Consider the following 19288-nt stretch of genomic DNA (forward strand, 5'->3'; position numbering starts at 1 on the left):
AATTAATTAATTTTTAAATATAGTTAATAGCTTTTTAAATTTGAGATTTATTTATATATAAATCTTTGAAATCTTTTAGATATTCTTTAGAAAATATCTATATCTTTAGAAAATTATTTTATGTTATATATATATATATATATATATATATATATATATATATATATATATATATATTCTGAATGTTTCAAAGCTTATTTCAATATATACTAACCAGAGGATCTCCTTCGGTATCACTATGAGTACTTCCGAGACTCTTTACACTGGAGGCACCCACGCCGGAAGTATGTCCACTGGAGACGACGTCATATCCCACGTCCTCGGGTCTCAAACGTAGAAGAGCATCGCTGCCACCGTGTACGGCATGTGTCGACAACCACGGGTAGCTGGACGTGATGAATTGCGCTGGATCCTCCCACGTGGGTTCGCCGTTTCCGTTTCCGCTCACACGTCTTCCATATAACGTCAAACCTTCCCTGACCGCTTCCACCAAATAAGGTATGACCGAATAATTCCACAAATCGGTAAACCATACTTGAGAGCCAGCCACTTCCATTGGGCACGATAAGAAAAGTCGCGGTCCTAAAATATATTTATTAGCATTTATTATTATTATATATTTTTTAAAATAATCGAAATAAAAAAGTTAGAATGTGTATAAGAATTGATAAAATTAAAAATAGTAACATTTTAGCTTAAAAAATAATAGAATTTTATTGTGTTATTATCTTCTAAATTTTTTAATTAAAAATTATTAGTTTTTTTATTACCAATATCAAGCAAATTGTAAATTAAAAATGATAACTTCATTGATAAATAACTTCATGATAAATTCATTAAAGATTTTTGTTTTAAATTTTGGAGCTCTTTAAAATTTGCCACAACTTTCTAACTTAAATTATATCTTTTGAAATGTATAAAAATTTCTTTTTACCTATAGTGACGTCGGAGCTGCTGTGAGTTTCTAGGAACTTGTTGAGATGCAGCCACACACGGGGCAGCCACTCTACTACCGCCGCCATTTCCGCGTTCCTCGTGCCAGCACACTCACGTAGTTCGTGCTCCAATAATTTTCTTCTTAAATAACGTCCCAGAAATCCCTTGACCGGCTCCATGTGGTTTGCGCATAATACCCACCTGTTTAATTATATAATTTTAAAAAATTCAGTTTCCATTAAACTGATACATTCAAATCAATGTTTCATCTCTTCATTATCTAATAAAACAAATATATATACAAAAATATATACAAAAATAGTACGTTTAATTATCAATTAAATTTATTTAATTTTTAACATTTCATTTCTTATTGAGAAATTTTTCAATTTCTAAAATGTCTTTCTACTTTTTTTAGGTTTTTTAATTATATCAAAAATTACCAAAATCCTTTTGCTTTTTAGATTAAAGTTAAAGGTCATCTCTTAACAGATGAAAATACCTGAAATTATGATGCAATTGCAAATTGGTAGTACTGCAAGTAGCCTGACTCATGGTACCGATAATAGCAGGACACGACGAATGCCTGGTTCCTAGGAGACCACTGAAAAGCTCGCCTAGAGATGCTGCATGCTGAAGATTTTCCAAAATAATCACTCTGGGTAATTCATCGGCAGCGCTCGAGTCACATCTCTCGGCAATGTGCGCAAGATATTGGCGCAATTCCTTGCTGGATTTGTGATCGACGTTAAATGTTGCAACGGCAGCGGCATCCTTCGTGTCATTATCGGTATCCACTAAGGCGTGCGCCAGTTTTCCGGCCAAATAACTCTTTCCTGTACCACTTGGACCGCACAAGATCACTCTACGATGTTCCGTTAATAGAGAGATCAGACGTTGGACAATAGAGCGCGGTATCAGGGTGTCTACTGCTAGCCAGGAGTAGCCCGACAGCACTAGATAAATGCTCTTTACATGACCAACCAGGTAGCCGCAGGGTAACAGTTCGGGATGCTGAGAATCGGTGGTGCATCTGTGTGACACATAAAAAGAAATTTATCTTAATTATCTTATAGATGAAAGTAGAAGAGAGATACATTTTAAGAAACATAAAACTTAAAATGTGTGTATCCACTATATATTTCAAGATATTTATTTTTGAGGAAGTAATCTTTCTTGGAATGAAGTCTTGTGATAGTTAAATGATAATTTTTTTACTTTGTTAGTTTAAAAATTATTATCTTTGAAACTTTTTGCGAGATTGAAAGATTGTGAAGTTTTGAATTTATATCATTCTAAAAGTCTCGAAGTAGGCATGTACCTGGAAGCTTCGCCGAGATGATACGCAGCGACGCATTCGACACCGAGACCCAAATTCGTAACAGGATCCACTCGAGAAACGTACTCTTTAAAACAACGCCTCACTATAGAATCCAACGCATCCCAGCTGGTCTTGTTGCTGATGCACACACTGGCGATTACGCAATGAGGCGGTTCGCCTATGGTGCCGTCAGTGGAACCGCTCCCGGTAACTAAATTGTAGTTGAAATTTCGTTCGCTTCCAAGGTAGACGGCCACGTTAATCCTCTTGCCGTCAGTGTCCTGTTCGAGAACCGGTTCTGAAGTTGTGGCGTTCGACGGCACCACGTCATGTTCGACTGGGACGTTAAGATCTTCTAATTGATCAGCCGTAGAACTGGCATCACCGTTTGACAGTGCCGCAACACTCGATGCCACTTCGGTCATACTGAAGCGTCGATCTGGATCACTGGGTAGAGAAGACTGCGAGGAGGTGAGTGACTTCGAAGTCACCATTCGCTGGAGACGTTCATTGTTCTGCTTCAGATTCAGCATCTCGTACTAAAAATAGCAATAAATTAATATAAAATGGATTTTAATAGAGATAAATCATGGAGAAACAATTTTACTCGTCTATCGACCATGATGCAAATATTTTTAATACTTTGAAATATTTACTAGACTATTAGAGATATTGGGAGAATTTTATCATTTTTGAACTAGAAAATATTGAAATTTGAATAGTCCTTTTATTGCAAGTACTCCACTCACTCTCATCTTGATAACCGTGTCCTTTAAAGATTCCAATTGATGAGCCGAGGATAACGCTTCCAATCTAATATCCGTGAGCACCAGATCTTTCTCCCTCAGTTGCTTTTTCAACTCGTCCACGTCCTCGTCCTCTTTCTTATATAGAGCCGAGCTGCTTTTACTTCCCGACAGAGGATTTTCATGATCTGGTGACTTTTGGCCGTTGCTCCTTGCGGTTTGGCTCCTTGAAGACTCATGTTTGGACGCAGTTGGCAGTCTAGGGCTATTGGGAGCACTCAAATCACCACCGATACTCTCTTTGCAATCTTCGGCATCGGATACCGAACCGTGTCGATTTTTGCGCGATCTCGAGAAAGCCTTGGAGAAGGAGCTGCGCAGCCAGCCCTTCTTTTTGTGGTGATTGCTGCTGGCCGAGCAGGCACTACTCAGCGAGTTCAAGGACGTCACGCTATCCGCAGACAATTGTCTTGCCATCGATGCACCTTGATGGTGATTGCTGTTGCTGCTATTGCCGGTGCAGCCGGTGGTACCAGATTCGGAGTCGCCTAAAGTATGACGGCGACCATTGCTCATGGCTGGACCGTTGTTTAATCCGGCTTCAGCACTCTGCTTGCGTAGCCGTTCAATCGTTTCTCGGAGTTCCTGAAGCTCGGAATCCTAGAAAATTATTTTTATTATTTTTATTTGACATTACTTTTTTTGATAATAGATATGTGTACATAGGAGTATTAATTAATTAAATCTATAATTTGTTTTAAATCAAACTCGGTGAAAATTTCTGCAGAATAAAAATGGTTTTTATCAGTCAATAGAAATAATTAAACGTTGATTTTTCTAATAAAAATCAATATTTTTAATTATTCTTACCTTCTTTTCAGCTGTTGCTGTGAGTTGCTGCAATCTTTGGGTCATATTCGATAGTGATTGCTCAAAGGCCGAGACTACATGTGCCTGAAACATAAAGAGCGATATTTACAATTTTTAATATGAATATAATCTTGTCAAGGAATGGTAAATTCAGAAAATATGTAATTATATAAAAATATTTGTGTTTATAATTTAATATATATTTACTGTTCAAATAAAAATATATAAAATTACATAAATTTTAAAAATAAATTTTTTTTTGATGAGATGTAATTTTATTATATATTTTTACTAGACAATAAGGTATATAATTTTATTTTTCTACAATATTTCATTGAAATAATCATTTAAAAAAACACATTGTCTTATTATACTATTTAATTCTAAACTGTTTAATTCCGACGAATGTGCAGGGAGAGGAGGAAATTAATACTCGTAATTAGTCTGTCAAGATCTGGGCGCGTGTTTTCAACACTAGGCCACAAAGCGAGAAAGATGTTCAGTTATGGAGTTGGAAGAAAGAGCTCGCGTGTCGAAACGCTCAGTAATATAAACTGGAGCGATGCAAGTTCTCTGTCAGTTTCTCTCTCTTCACTCTTTCTTCGTTTCGTTGGTCTTCTTCGTCTATTCCCGACCATATGGTCGACGGCTGTTCGTTGTTACACCGTGTTCTTCTTCAACTTTTGTTATTATAACTAGTGACTGTAACTAGCATCAGCGATGACACACTTGGATAGTGTTAACGGTATAATTACATTTTATTTCATCTTAAAATGTCATATAGCATTATTGTTTGTAACATTGTAATTAAATATTACGAGATAATGTATGATTACACATACGAATCTATAATATATGTATATGCGCAACAAACTTGCATGAAAATTATTTACAGAGATAATTCATATAATTATGTAACTTATAATTCACTGTACGTATTACTGACTATAATGATTATTTTATACATTCCTATAATTACACATCTTTTAATCGCGCTTATAATTATTTTATAATTCAATTTAATAATAAGATTTATGCTTTTAAATTCTATTAATCTTTATTTTCTTTCTTTTCTTGATTTCTTTATTATCGACTTTTCATCCACATTTATAAAAATACTTTTATATTATTAATAAAATCAAAAATTACATTGAATGCTTCAAGAGATTTTGAACCTAATTTTGATAGTATTCATTAAATATTTTAATAGTTAAATTATCGATTAAAATTCTATAAAAAGATATGGTCCACTTACGTAAAGATTTTTTTCAAACAAGATGAAAAGAGAAGCATTTAAAACTTATAATTCTTTTTTTATAAAGTAAAATATTCACTCGTGGCATAAAAACGCAGTTCGCGTCGAACTCGTTTTGATCACTATCTCGTTACCACGAAGCGATTTCAAATTTTAATCACCCAAGTCGCAAAGGTGATTGTTTACGCGAACGTAAAAGCATTTTCCTTTTTTTCAAAAATATTGTGCGATCGGATGATCATGAAATTCTGAGAGAACAATTAGCATGGATTCTTTTTTTTCTTCGCGAAGGAACAAACGTGGAATTTCATCAAGATAGCGAACAAAGAAATCGTGGTGGGAGCCGTAGGATTCTGAACGTGTGTGAGTGCAATTCTGGAGTCGCACGCGTAATTCCGGAGGAAATTATTTTTCTCGTAAAACGGTAACAACGAACGTGGGACGCGTAATTCGCCATCACGAGAGAGTGTCTCGAGAGGTCCATTGTCCCTTATATCCACCTTATTACTTTACCACGCGCGACGTAGAATGACTCCTGACGTTATCTCGTAGCTAGGATGCGAGGTCCTTTGGCTGAGCGCCGACCTCCGTTTTTTCTTCGAAATAAAAAAAGATTTAAATCCGAATGAAATTTGTAAACTCAGACACGGTACATCAAATAAGTGGTAATTTCATATTCTCTATCGTAATAGGATTGTGCACTCCAAAAAATTTCTCTTTATCTCCCTTTCTAATAAAAAATTCAAAATATAATATTTGACTTTTCGGAAATATACAGTATTTTTATCTTTTTTTAAATTTAATTTATAAATCATAAAAATACAAAAAATTGGATTTAATCAAATAAATTGAAATCGAGATTTAATATAGATAGTTATAATATAGATATTAAATTGATTATAATCCACTTTATGTGTGTAATTGGAAAATAAAGATTTGTCAGGCTATAAAAAATTCTGAATTTGTCAAAAAAAAATCTCAATTGGAAGAAAACGTTATTTGAGTACCGTGTTTGTTCAACGAGGATAAAAGTACTCGAGACCGAAGTAAGTCGGTGGTCCATTGGATATGGATCGTAAATATTGGCTCCCACGCTTGCCGCTAATGTGCTCGGGTTCACCTACCGCCGAGATGCACCCGAGAAGTGCGTACATACACGATATATATTCTCGTAAAAGATCCACCTACTCGCCTTACACTTTCCTCGAACATTCTGTTCCAGGCGTTTCTTATGTTAGATTGCGCTCGATGTATTAAAATCTCGATGCATTTATCGCTGAAGGGCAATTATCGCCACCATCGCGATGATAATTGAGACATCAAATTTGAAATATAAACAATTTAAAAATGTACAAGATAATATAACCAATTTCTCCTTAAAAAAAAAATAAATAAAAAAAAATAAACCTCAAGGTTTTGTCTCATTGTGCATCCAGTTTAACGAAGGGTTCGCTGACAGTCGAGGACGTACGGGGCTAAAAACTGGACCGGAAGCCTGCGGCAAAAACGCACGTGCCGAGAAGCAGAATGCATCTCGTGCGGCGCACAGTGACGTGCCTTGTTCTCTAGAGAAAATGAAAGCCGGTGCATCTTGGCGAGAGCAAACAGCTTCGTCGATATTTTAATCCTCAACGAACATCTCTTTTCAGTTTCCCAATTATGTTTACTAATTATATTTACAATCTTGTGAATATTGATAGAATAAGAATAAAGAAACGAGGCAATAATGACAAACTAATTTTAAAAATCTCTATTAAATAATCATCAAAAAATCTGTAATAAAATTATTTGAAACACAGCAATAACATAATTAAGAAACAGTATGTTATTATAATTAGTCGCATATAATAACAATAGTTAAATCAAACTACATCAAGATAAAATATATAATTAAATCAAATTTTATAATTTTTATAAAAAAAAAAAAATAGAAATTAATGTTTCCTTTTTTTTTGGAGTTATGTTACAAGTTGAATCTTTTTGTGTAACACACTTTAAATTTGCATAAAATCTAGTATGCAATTTGAAATGAGATTTGATGAGAATTAAAGAGCAATCTGATAGCTCACGCGGACTTCTTGCAAATTATATTGCGAAGAAAAGGGTTAAGGTTGCTTTCGAAATATCTCGCGTGTCTGCATGCATGATATGTATAGTGTGTTTCAAATTTAAAAATCTTTTTCTCTTAGAAACGAAAAGACATTTCGACGCACTGAGTATGTTGCGAGACATTTGTGATCTTTAAGACGCAGTTAGAAGACCTATAAGATGACTGATAGATACGATAAGTCAAGGTTTGCGAAGCTTAGCGGCTTCTTACAGTTACATACTGTACACATATGTAGTTAAGTACGATAAATCAATTTTACGCGCCTATTACGTTTTATGGAACGTTGGATAAAGATTTACATTCACTTGAATACGTCGCTAAAATGATCACTGATTAAAAATATACGAAGAAATACAGCGAATAAATTACAGAGCCGTAAAAAAAGAGTAATAATTTACGTGAGTTTTCTTTCACAAATATGCAATATACATTTCCGCGAAAAATTTATTTATTAATCTTCTATATGGAGAGATTATTTATATAGAATCTGATTTAATTCCCTGGTAATTTTAATATTAATTGAATTATTTGTAAGAATAAATTAATTGAATCGCTACTTAAAATATAAAAAAAAATTTCATAATGTGGCAAGAACGTAAAGTTCGCTTTTACGAATGGTTTGCAGTATCCTATATATCGCATTGAAGTATCGCATTTTTTACAGCTTGGGAACTGTTAGCCCAGTTAGCTCGGGTCGTAACGCTTCGAGGATTTTGTCGTGTTCGTAACGTACATTATTCCAGTTGTTCCCATCACTATGTGCCCTCCTGTGTAATTGTTCGTGCAAAAAGAAGGGCGAAGATGAGTTTTGTACCTAATAATTAACGTCACAAAAACATTTTCAGGGTCGAGATCTCCACAAACTGTGTACATTCCACATTTTTCCAGGTCTTTTATAAATATTCTCTTTAAAAATTGTTATTTTAAAAGTAATTCTGTGTCATGTATATATTTGATAGTTAATAATTAATCAATATACTAATTAATTAAGGATTCGTTCTTTGGCTAATTCCTTTCGTAATTCTTTTCGTAATTTTTTAACAGCGATTTTTTTCATTCAGTTTATTTTTCGATCTTAAAATAATGCTCTTTTCAACTATTCTTTTTTATACTATATTTTTCAAAAGTATGTAATTTATCACATTTCTTGCGGACAATATTTTTTTATTTTAAAACAATAATAGCATTTTATTGTTCTCGTTTTCTCTTTTAGTACACAAACATTTTCATTCGAGATAATCTTCTTAAAATAAGATATACTTTTTAAAATAATGAGTGTTTAATGCAAACTTTTAAATAATGCTATATTTTATTTATCAGCCAATGTAACTGTTTGGGAAGGATTGAATCTATGCTATGTCAATGTGAAATATTGTTACCCATGCCATCAATCACGAAGAGGAAAACGGGTAAAAAGAAACATGTTATTTCATTTAAAAACTAGAAAAATGAGAGTATCTACGAGAGAGACATGTTTACACACGAGGTTCGGTCGAAAGTGCACCCTCGAAACACATAAATCTTTTTCCCGTGGGGAAGAGGGGCGAAGGGAGTTTCCCGCAGGGACATTTATAACACGATGACCTGTCACAAATCCCGGTGACAGTTTTACATCGTCCTGCCATATAGAGTTTAAACCTCGGAAAGTTTCAACTCGACAGAAAGAAGAGATGAAAGAAAGAATAAGGTTATTCCAAAAAAATTCGTCAGGACTACCTGCCTTTAGATTTGGATTTCTTCGGATAGAAATGATCCTTTTCTAAAGAAACCCTCTTTTTTGAAAATGATTCTTTAAACAAATATTTTGAGTATAGAATCGAAAAAAATATTTTAAATTAAATTAATAAATACTAGATTAAAAAGTTTTCTAATATTTCAGTATAAAATATAAAAAGAATAAAATAAAAATAAAATATGTACATATATAAAATAAAAAATATTAAAATAAATTAATAATAATATTTTAATGCAACTTGAGAAATAAAATTACATAAAATTTTATATATGAAAGGGAATTATATGAAACTTAATGTTGAATTATAACTGTATAGTCTAGGCATCTCGGTACGCGGCTGGAGAAAGTAAACAGGGGCGTGTCGTACGAAGCGACTAAAAGTGATGTTTTAATCAACTGCGATTGCAGAGTTTCGAGGCTGCAAAAGAATGAATTGCACAAGAAGACGAAATACAGAGTAGAGAATAAAATTCGCGATTGATCAATCTCTGTTGCCACTCTATTATGTAACTGCCCTAACTGCGGGATTCCTCTGCGAAGGCCAATTGTGAACAAGTCCCTTTTCTCGTTTATTTTTTTTCTCGATAAATGACAAAATATTGAAAAAAAAAATACATGGGAAAAATAGAATGTTTACAAATACTTTTAAATTTTCTGCAATAATTTTGAAAACAGAAATTATTAGAAAGAAAGAATCTGTTTTGGAAAATAAATTGCGACAATGCACGACAGATATCTTACATGAGGCGCATGTTGTAACTGCGATCACAATTGATGACAGCTACGTTGTCGTTGGATAATGCACAAAGAGCGCCGAAGTATGCATAATTATTCAATCGAGACCACGAATGATTGTCGACCTACACTTTATTATGCGTCGCTGTCATCTTTCTAAATGCATCGATGGAATACGCCGGGTTTAAATTTCAACAGCGGGATCTCATTATCGAATTTATTATTTCATTGCTCTAACTACCCGAAAGAGTCTGCCGAAAAGAAAGCGTAATAAATCATATCAGTATATATTGCTATAATCTTTAAGAGTCACTGCACTCAAATTGATATATTTGTCCAAGACATTGAAGTATCTTGTCATCATAAATATATATATGTATATATGGATAAAATTAATGCTTAATAATATAAATTATACTTGTTGCAATATAAATTATCGGTAAACTTGAAGAGACTGAAAAAAGTTAGTCGCATGTCTATAAAAATATGCGGTAATATTTACTCTGTAATATATTCAAGATAAAAATATAAATAGCATATAAATATAATTAGCATACATAATTTTATCGGCACGATCAATCTTTCATCTCGTAAAATAGAATTTAACAATATTGAGACTAATTATAATGAACATTGGCGAAAAAGTTCTCATCGCATAATTATCATCAAAAGAACGACTTCATAAAGCCGCCTATTTATTATCATCAATAAATATCATATCATAGTATCTTGTTCCGTTAAATTAATTCCTCATAAGACCGTCACGCTTCACCGATGTTCATGGCGGTGTAAAATACGATCACGCAAGTTTACATGCTGTATGTGTCATCCGATTTATTTTGTTGAAAATTTATATCAAACGCACGTACTCTTTTCACGAATTCTTTATTATCATTTTTTCATTATAAAAATCTTTTAATTTCTTAAAAATCTACAATATCTACAATTTTTTTCATTTTCACGTTTTTTTCTATATTTTTATATAATTAATATATAATTCGATTTTTTAATGTAAAATATTTTCCTTATTTTTAATTAATATTATAATAATATCATAACGTCGTAATCAATTAACAAGTATATAATATTTTTTCGGCATATTTTTTTTGTATTATAATATATTATAATTTTTGTCTCTATACTTGTATATACGATATTAATTTCTCTTATATTTTTATATAACTATCATTATAATTCTTTCAAATTAAGATTTATTGATAGAAAGTCTCGAAACACGATTGCAATTTCAATGTGCCTATTACTTATTAATAAAATTAGAGCGATCAACATTGATTCTAATATAATTTACCTGTAACGATGGACAACTGCGATGTCTATATTTCCTGGTGGCCAGTTCCCACCATGGTATCACGTTTTGAGTATCTCGTGGTTTTACAGGATCACTAACTGCATGTTCATATAATGGTTCCAGAATCGGTCCGTTCCCGGAGAATCTTCTAAGAGGCTCAGACTGATCCTTAATGAGATTACCTCTTCTCGGCAAAGTAGCGAAATTGCCAGCAGATTGGATCTTACTGTCCGTCTCCTTGAACTCCAAAGAGTTGTGTCTAGTCTTGGGAAAGCAATCCTGTTGTTGTAAATGATTGGAACGTTCCAATTGTCCTTTAAGGATTACTTCAGTAGCATCTATCATATAAAAAAGATTTCGTCGAATTTCCGCAGGATCCTGATTAGCGTTTTGTTTTCGCCCGACGTCATTATTGCTTGAGCAAGATCTTTGTAAACTGGAACCTTTACGAGAGATTCTTTCGCCGTCAAGCACGTCCTCGCTGGATTTGTGAAGCGGTCTCGAAGAAATTCTGGATTTTCGTGAAGGTAGCGTGTCATATCGACGATCCTTCAAGCGATTCTCCAAAGATCGCATTTGCTCCAATTTGCCTGAAGTTCTTCCCAAGATCTCGTTAGAAGCTCGTTCCTTTTTCAATAGTGGTTTTTCCTGGTCGACTCGAGAGCGATTCCTGCGAATCGCGTTGGTGACCGGCAATCGATTCTTGGAAATCGAAACTTCGTCGTCCGTTGAGGACGACGAGTCTTTGGATTTTGAATCTTCAGGCTTAATTCTCTTGGATATATCCCTATCGATATTAGACTTCGATTGATTCTGCAAGTTTCTTCGCAATTCTTGGCAAGTTGTACTCCAGGTTGAATCTTGTTTCTGAAAATCGCTTATCTTTGGCAGCTCCGTCAAGGACTCGCTGATCGCATATAAGGATTCAGTAGATTTGCTCGAGGAAGCAGTGGTGGATCCTGTCGAGTGCCTAGACGTGTTCTCGATGGATGAAGACCTCGGCAGAATTTTTGGCGGAAGTCTACCCTTAGAATTGGGTCTACGAAGATATTTAGTATCCTTTTTAGAATCCTTTTCGTTCTTTTCTTCGATAACCTCGTCTATATCGGCATTGATAGGAAGCATAGGCGCCATGTCTCTCTTCCTGACATAGCCGAAGAGATTGCCGGATTGATCTTGCGATTCGCCCTTAGCGATTCTATTGATTACACCGTATACTCTGGGACTCGCCTTCATTTCCTCGTAGCTCTTGTCGATCTCTGCGAGGTTCCGGTTGATGTCCTCGATATATTTAACCGTGGTGCGATAGAGATCGCCGCTAGGAACGTAGTTTCCATCAACTATGACCAATCGACGTTCTCGTCTGGGCTTGGAAAATACTTGAGGAATCGCATAAATAGGTTGTCGACCCTTGGAAAATTCTTGTTTTACATTGTCTAAATCGTTCTTGAAAATGGTTTTCGAATTTTTAATAATGTCATTTTTCACGTTTTCCCCATCTTTAATGCTCTTTAATTTATTACTTTCCATTTCAATATGAGAATCATCGTGATTTTTGAAAATATAATTATTTTTCGAATCTTTCGTAGAGTAATTATTGAGATTCTCGATATCCTCCCTGGATTTCTCAAACACATCGCGTTGGTTATTATCGATATTGGCAAAATCATTATTCAAAGAGATTTCATCGGCGTAAAAGGGCTTTGGAATTTTCGAATCATCCTCCACTGGCACTGCATCGTAAACTCGCTGCTCGCAGCCGTAATGAGTCCAACCTTCACACTTCCATTCATAATGATTGTAAAGATCAGTTTGATGATCATCTTCTCTCTTTTGCATTTCGCAAGTTTTATTATTATTTTCTATCGAATTCTCAAGATTACTTTGTTTAGCATCGTTTCTCGAAGTTATACCGAGTTTATCCCGCTTGGAGAATGTTTTTAGCGTCACCTTCCGCGGCTCCTCGAGATCACGCGATCTGACGACACGCAAAGTGCCGTAATTTTCGATTAGCGGCTGATCCTGGCCAAGATCGGCCCATCTAGGCACCTGCCGCGCATCTTCTGAAACGATCCGGAAGTTGGACAAGCGCGGCAAAGCATATGGGCCATCTGTCTCCTTCAGCAACTCTTCGGAATCGGAACGATAAACGGCACGTGGCCTGCCGCGAGATCTTATAGTGGCGTAGCCGTCATGAACGCGACGTGAACACACGTTCACGTCCATCTTCGAAGATTTTTTATCAATTTCGTCTTTTTGACGTGTAGAACGATGTGTAAAGATTCACATGATAAATATTTTCAAAGACGCACACCTTGAAGAAAATAAAAAGATAACTTCCAGAAGTATCGTAATTGATTTTTTAATATCGACGATTTTCCATTTTTTCTAGTTTTCTTTGAAAAGAAATATCCTTTTTTTTATTTTGTTTGTAATTTTTATAAAGAGAACATGCAACGTCTCATTCTTTGATTTTCAAAGAAATTATGCAGCGCTTTCATTTAACATCTCTAATTTATAAAACCGATATTTATCTCCATTACTTTTAACTCATGTCTGATGACATTCTTAAGATAATAATCTTAGATTCATTTAAATGCATATTTCTTGTTAATTTTTGTGAAAAATGTTTGGATTTGCCATGTGCATATGTTCCTTTTTTGAAATATAAAATTTATTTTCAACGAAGTTTTCAAAATCTTGCAATATCTTGAAACATATTCTGATAAAGTTTGTTCGATCATAACACTGTTAGGAAAAAAACAGAGTCTTCTTCGTGGATCGGCGACCTTTACTCATGATTTCAGCCAACGGATCTCTGTATGAATAATTCATTATTTACTTCGGAATCGTTCGCCTGGGTATCGATATGGGAATCGATGCAACCGGTAAACTCGTTCTTCTGATACGTTCACGTTTATATTTCTTTTCACAAAGTATACAAAATTATGATAAAAAAAACAAGTAAAAAATATTTTTTTATTTTATTGTAATTCTTCGTCATTATATTTAATCATTTTAATCTTACCATATATATATATATATATATATATATATATATATATATATATATTCCGTTTTTAAGTTATAATACAGAATAAAATTATTATATATTTTATACATCTTTAATTTGTAATTATATTATTATATTTTTTTGTGGCATATTATTTTGACTTTATTTTCCTAATTTAATTTATATTTTAAAATGTTTTTAAATTTAAAATAAAATGACGCTCGATGATCAATACGCCAACGCGATATCAACACTAGCGTGTGCTGTTTATTTCTTAGCAGTTTAAAGAAGATTACACATGCGAGGTCGCGCCTGGCAGAGCAACTACTGTCGTAACAGCAAGATTGATAACGCATTTGGGTCTCGAGAGTTGATGATGTAACGCTCTCTCCAGTTACACATCTTAAGATTCTAATTATTCAGATCAAGTAGAAGAGAAGCTGAGAATTATTTAAATTTAAAATTATTTATTCGTCTTATAAATACGTCATTTTAATTTACTTAAACATGAATATGAAAAATAGCAAAAAAAAAAAAAAAAACAAATGGCGTATTAAAGGGTCAATTCGGCACCAGGGTTAACATGCTCATGCTTAAGTCAGACACTATAATAAGAACCGATGACCTAGATCGACCCGGAATCATTCAGATTTTCAGAGCATATTGACGTATCACGAGTGATAAACATGGCGTGATAAGGAGCCCTTTAACAGCATCCCGGGTCTGCGCATCGCACGATAATAATTAAGACCATCTGGCAAAGAAAAGGATGCACGAGCGATATATCAAATCGATTCAATCGAGTTTTGGAATATATCTACTAGTTTGTAGAACATTAATTGAATTATTCAATAGCATGAAAATACAGAGATAATTATTAGAGAGCTGCAATGAGAAAACATTAATCGACTAATTAATTAATGTTTTCATATTGCTCATGAATTTAGAATTCAAGTTTCAATAATATCCACATAGATAATTAGCTGTTTATTAATTATAAAGTATATGTGCACATTGAAACATTTTTCTCTCCCTCTCTCTACTCTTTATGTACGTGTATTCATTTAATTAAAATTTAACATTCGCAATAATAAACGTTATAAAAAATGATAGATTATTAAAAAATCAATTATGTTATTTGTATTAAAAATACCTAAGTAAGAAATTTCCTGCTTTATTTTTATATACACATAATATTGCTAACATAATTACATTTATTAATCTATTATTAATGTGTGTGTGGAAAATTTTTTCTATTTGTAATTTTTATATATAAATAAAAGATCAAAAAATTAAAGAAACTGCGTTATTTTATCGACATAGAATACAAAAATTCGAACAGACAAATGTTTCTTCCAATTTGTCATTTTGCGGCTCTAGCGTTTAGCATAAAAATAACATTAATATTCGTTTAAATTTATTTATTAACATGCCACGTGCAATTTGAGGGGGAAGCTTCGCTCGTCACCGTAATCAAAGTTCATCTTCTCGTTGATTAGCATGAGGCCGTCACTCGTTTTTTCGGTCGTTAACGCGACTCGTAGGCGCATAGCGTAATATGTAACGACGGGCATTACAAGCGATTTACAGACGGTTGGACGAGCAACAGGATGATGAATGTGACAATGCGCGAAATTGCTGATAAATATTTTTACGAGACTAAAGTGCGATAAAAAGCCGATTTTTCAAATTGAAATTAATTGTTTCTCCTAATTATTTTCTTCTTAAATTCTTCTAAAATTATAACGATTTACACATTTCGAAAATAATTAATATATAAATTATTTTGAGATATAAATATATATTCATATAATTAATAAGTTATCTATGTAATTTATATTCAAAATCAATATTTAATTTAAGTTTTTGATCTAAAAGTCCTTGTTTTCTTTTATAATCTCTATTTTATCAATATTTATAATGATTCGTATTAATCAAATATTTTCCGTAGGTAAGTGAAATTTTCGCATATATGCGAAACTAATAGCACTTTACGAGAAGAAAGTTCTAATTTATCAGCTCTATCGAAATGGTAAACGATTTTTAAAGTTAAAAAACTTTCTGGCTTCTTTCTCTTTTTCTCTCTCTTCCATCTCGTTTTTATTCTTCTCGGATATAAAAATATATAGCGGAAAAATGGTCAATTACGTTATTTACTTTCATTTCTAAAGCGTGCGGTTCAAATAACGTGGCAAAAAGATGATCTCGAGCGGATGTGAAACGTTCTGCAAATGATGTATAGCTTTTCTCTGTCGAAAAACGATTGTCGAGATCGATACGGCCAGCAAACTCGAAAGCCAGCAAAAGAGAACTCCGTGATCACTATTATGAGGTCGACCGTGCTACGCGAAACCAGAACGCGTGGAAAGAGAGCGAAACAGAAATATCATTTACAAAGTCATATATTTTTTTTTACAGCATTGCAATTATTACATATTTTTAAATTAAACCACAGATCTTATATTGAGCGATTAGAAGTTTCATAGACCTCCTTTAAATATATCTACGCGAGCTGAATTGAAAGGCCGCATTTATGTATTTATGGTGCAACAGATCTATGGCGGCTTGTGTAAAAATTGGCAAAAAAAAAAAATAGTCCAGTCATCGCTAGATCTTTCGTCATCCGATAATTAGCGGTCATTAAATCTTCCCTCTCCCTACTATCTCTCTCTTTTTTCATCTTCCTTTTTTCACTCTCCATCTCAACATGTCTCGTTTTGCCTTTACGATTTCACGCTCGACTTTATACGAGTCTAATCTCTTAAGAACATAGCTTCCGGAATGTAGATCGAGCTGGATGATCTCAGACAAGATATTAACATATGAGCGAGAATGCCGTTTCCAGGAATTTCGTAATCTCGATTCCGGAAAAGAGATCTGGTGAAAATTTTCTACAAAATTTGCAAACGAATTCATAATAATGGATTTAGAATCTTGTGTTTGAAAAAATACGAGAAAATAAAGGGGTGGAAAAAAAAAATAAGAGATGAAGAATACAGACGAGTGTGCAAGATGGCGGTCGTTAAAGGCAAATAAAAGTCGGACACGCACGTCACGCATACACTGTTTGAAGGAAGTTTCCTCCCCTTCGCTTTGTCCCTCTCTCCTCGGTGAACCCACTCGTAAAATAACGTCCGCGGCTTTGTCTCCGCGTGCACACGCGCGTACGAATGCATATACGCATACCGCACGCATACGCGTGACGCAGGTGCACTTGCTGCTTCTCGCGAGTAACATCACGTATCTCTCTTCTTAGTGTTTGCAAACGGAAAGAGGGAGAGCAGAGCCTCATAAATATTAATATCCTTGGAGATATCGCAACACCTTCCTCCCCGCCTTTTTGTCATCGTTAATTTCTCCTTTCATTAAAATGTTTATTAATAAATATTTAAAATTCTTTCTTTGCATATGAACGAAAGATACATTATACGCGCAAAAAAGTATTTTAAATGCGAGATGCGACAGCTCATGTTACAATAATTACAAACTCGCGAAAAGGACGACGACCCAGCTGACGCGCTCCTGCGTGTTTTCCAACGAAATGATTACAGACTCCTGCATCGAAACATAATCAGCTCCCGACACGCGCGCATCGAAAAAGTCCGCAATTTACTTTTGGAACACATGACAAGGAACACATGCGTTAATTGCCCAAGTACATCAGGACATCTGCATCAGATAAGTGAACAGGGTCAATGCCCTTCTCCGACTCGGGTCTCGCAAAGAGCTCTTTAACTTTGATTAATTCTGTATAATTTTATAAATCATTAAATAACTAGAAACAAATATACTATACTTCATAATAAGCTAAAAACGTTTACATTATAAAATTTTAATTATAATATTGTGCGTTATGTTTAAATTTTAATTAATTACATGTACAAAATGTACAAGATGTCCAAACAAATTTTACTACCAGTAGAATATTAATAATAATTAATAATAATTTTATTTATAATTTGTAATTATAATAATGTAATTATTATACATTATTATACATTGCTAAAACATCGCGTTGTGGCTTCCATGTTATTATGGAAGTTATTTCCACACAAGTTATTGTGTTAGTCATCTCGAGTATCGTGATATTTTATCATAGCTTTATTATCAGTGGCAAATAGAGCGGAGTAGACGGAGTATATCATTAACGCGCGATTTCGCATCGTTTGAGCAAGATAATTGCGGCGTATCTCGCGAGAAATGCGACTCAACCTTACATAACGCGGCAAAGAGACAACATCGTCGTACGGCAGTCCGTAAAATAAAACAACCTTCATAAATCACAGGGTGTGCGACTGAACGTAAAATATATGAGCAATACTACTGCTTAAAGCAGCAAAAAACTGCAAATAGACGAGAGACGACGATATCTCGATGTGCCGAGCAGATCGGAATATCGAATCGAAATCCGCGCAAAAAAACTTGCTATCCTGTCTCTCATCTTCCGCTTTTTCAACCGATAATCGATATACCGAGTGATCAAAAAGTCATGCTTTTAGACGTATCGAAGTGATCGTAACGGTACGGAAATACGCTGAGAATGATCTCAATCTATAATAATCTAAATTAAAATATAGCTAAAGAGTTATGTAATAATCTTTCATTTACTGAAACATTAAAATTATATACAAAATAACTATGATAGAGTTTTTCAATATAAAAAAGAATAACAAAATGAAAAAAATAAAAAAATAAATAAAAAAGGTTAAAAAATGAAGGTAAAATCAAGTCAAACTAAAATAAAATAGAATAAAATAAAAAGAAAAAATAAAAAAAATAAATTTCAGAGGGACAAAAAGATTAAAACACTTGAGAAATATATAACGAAGAATCTTCAAGCCTATAAATTGATCATAAGTCACTATCAACAAGACTATCTTGTGCTAATACGCTATGTCCATTAAATTTCAATGTAAAATTTGCATGACAAGTTACTTGTGTGTGACGTAATAGCGTCATTGTGACGATTAATATCACTTATTTTTCAAATAAGTCTCTACCAATCGATCGATGATTTAATTTGACGAGATTGCGAGACTTGTGTTCCTCGTGTTTTTTTTTCCTTCTTCTACAAATCGAATTTTCTAGCCAAGGTTGATTGCGAAAGAAAAAATAAAAGAATCAAATTCAACAGAATGGAATGTAGAATCAGTGCGCGTCATCAGCGAAACGAGTCTGCATGTGATGATATTTATTCTACAGATGCAGGCTCGAAGCATGTTTTTATGCGCATTATGTAAACTTGACATTATTTAGTA

At 33.8% G+C, this 19288-nt stretch overlaps 1 protein-coding gene across 5 annotated transcripts in view; it reads right to left on the minus strand.

Annotated features, from left to right (window-relative positions):
* The window catches only part of LOC126854674 (protein sickie), a 146621-nt gene that overhangs the window by 2698 nt on the left and 124635 nt on the right, over positions 1-19288 (minus strand). For all 5 annotated transcript variants that reach the window (XM_050601612.1, XM_050601610.1, XM_050601611.1 and 2 more), the window contains 6 exons: positions 3874-3957; positions 3007-3663; positions 2258-2796; positions 1439-1969; positions 935-1137; positions 215-582 (listed from right to left, as the gene is read on the minus strand). In XM_050601612.1, coding sequence (XP_050457569.1) covers positions 215-582; positions 935-1137; positions 1439-1969; positions 2258-2796; positions 3007-3663; positions 3874-3957 — 2382 coding nt within the window. The remainder of the gene's footprint in view (positions 1-214; positions 583-934; positions 1138-1438; positions 1970-2257; positions 2797-3006; positions 3664-3873; positions 3958-19288) is intronic.

Source organism: Cataglyphis hispanica, chromosome 14 (genome assembly GCF_021464435.1).
Source record: "Cataglyphis hispanica isolate Lineage 1 chromosome 14, ULB_Chis1_1.0, whole genome shotgun sequence".
In the NCBI taxonomy this organism is placed as follows: Eukaryota; Metazoa; Arthropoda; class Insecta; order Hymenoptera; family Formicidae; genus Cataglyphis; species Cataglyphis hispanica.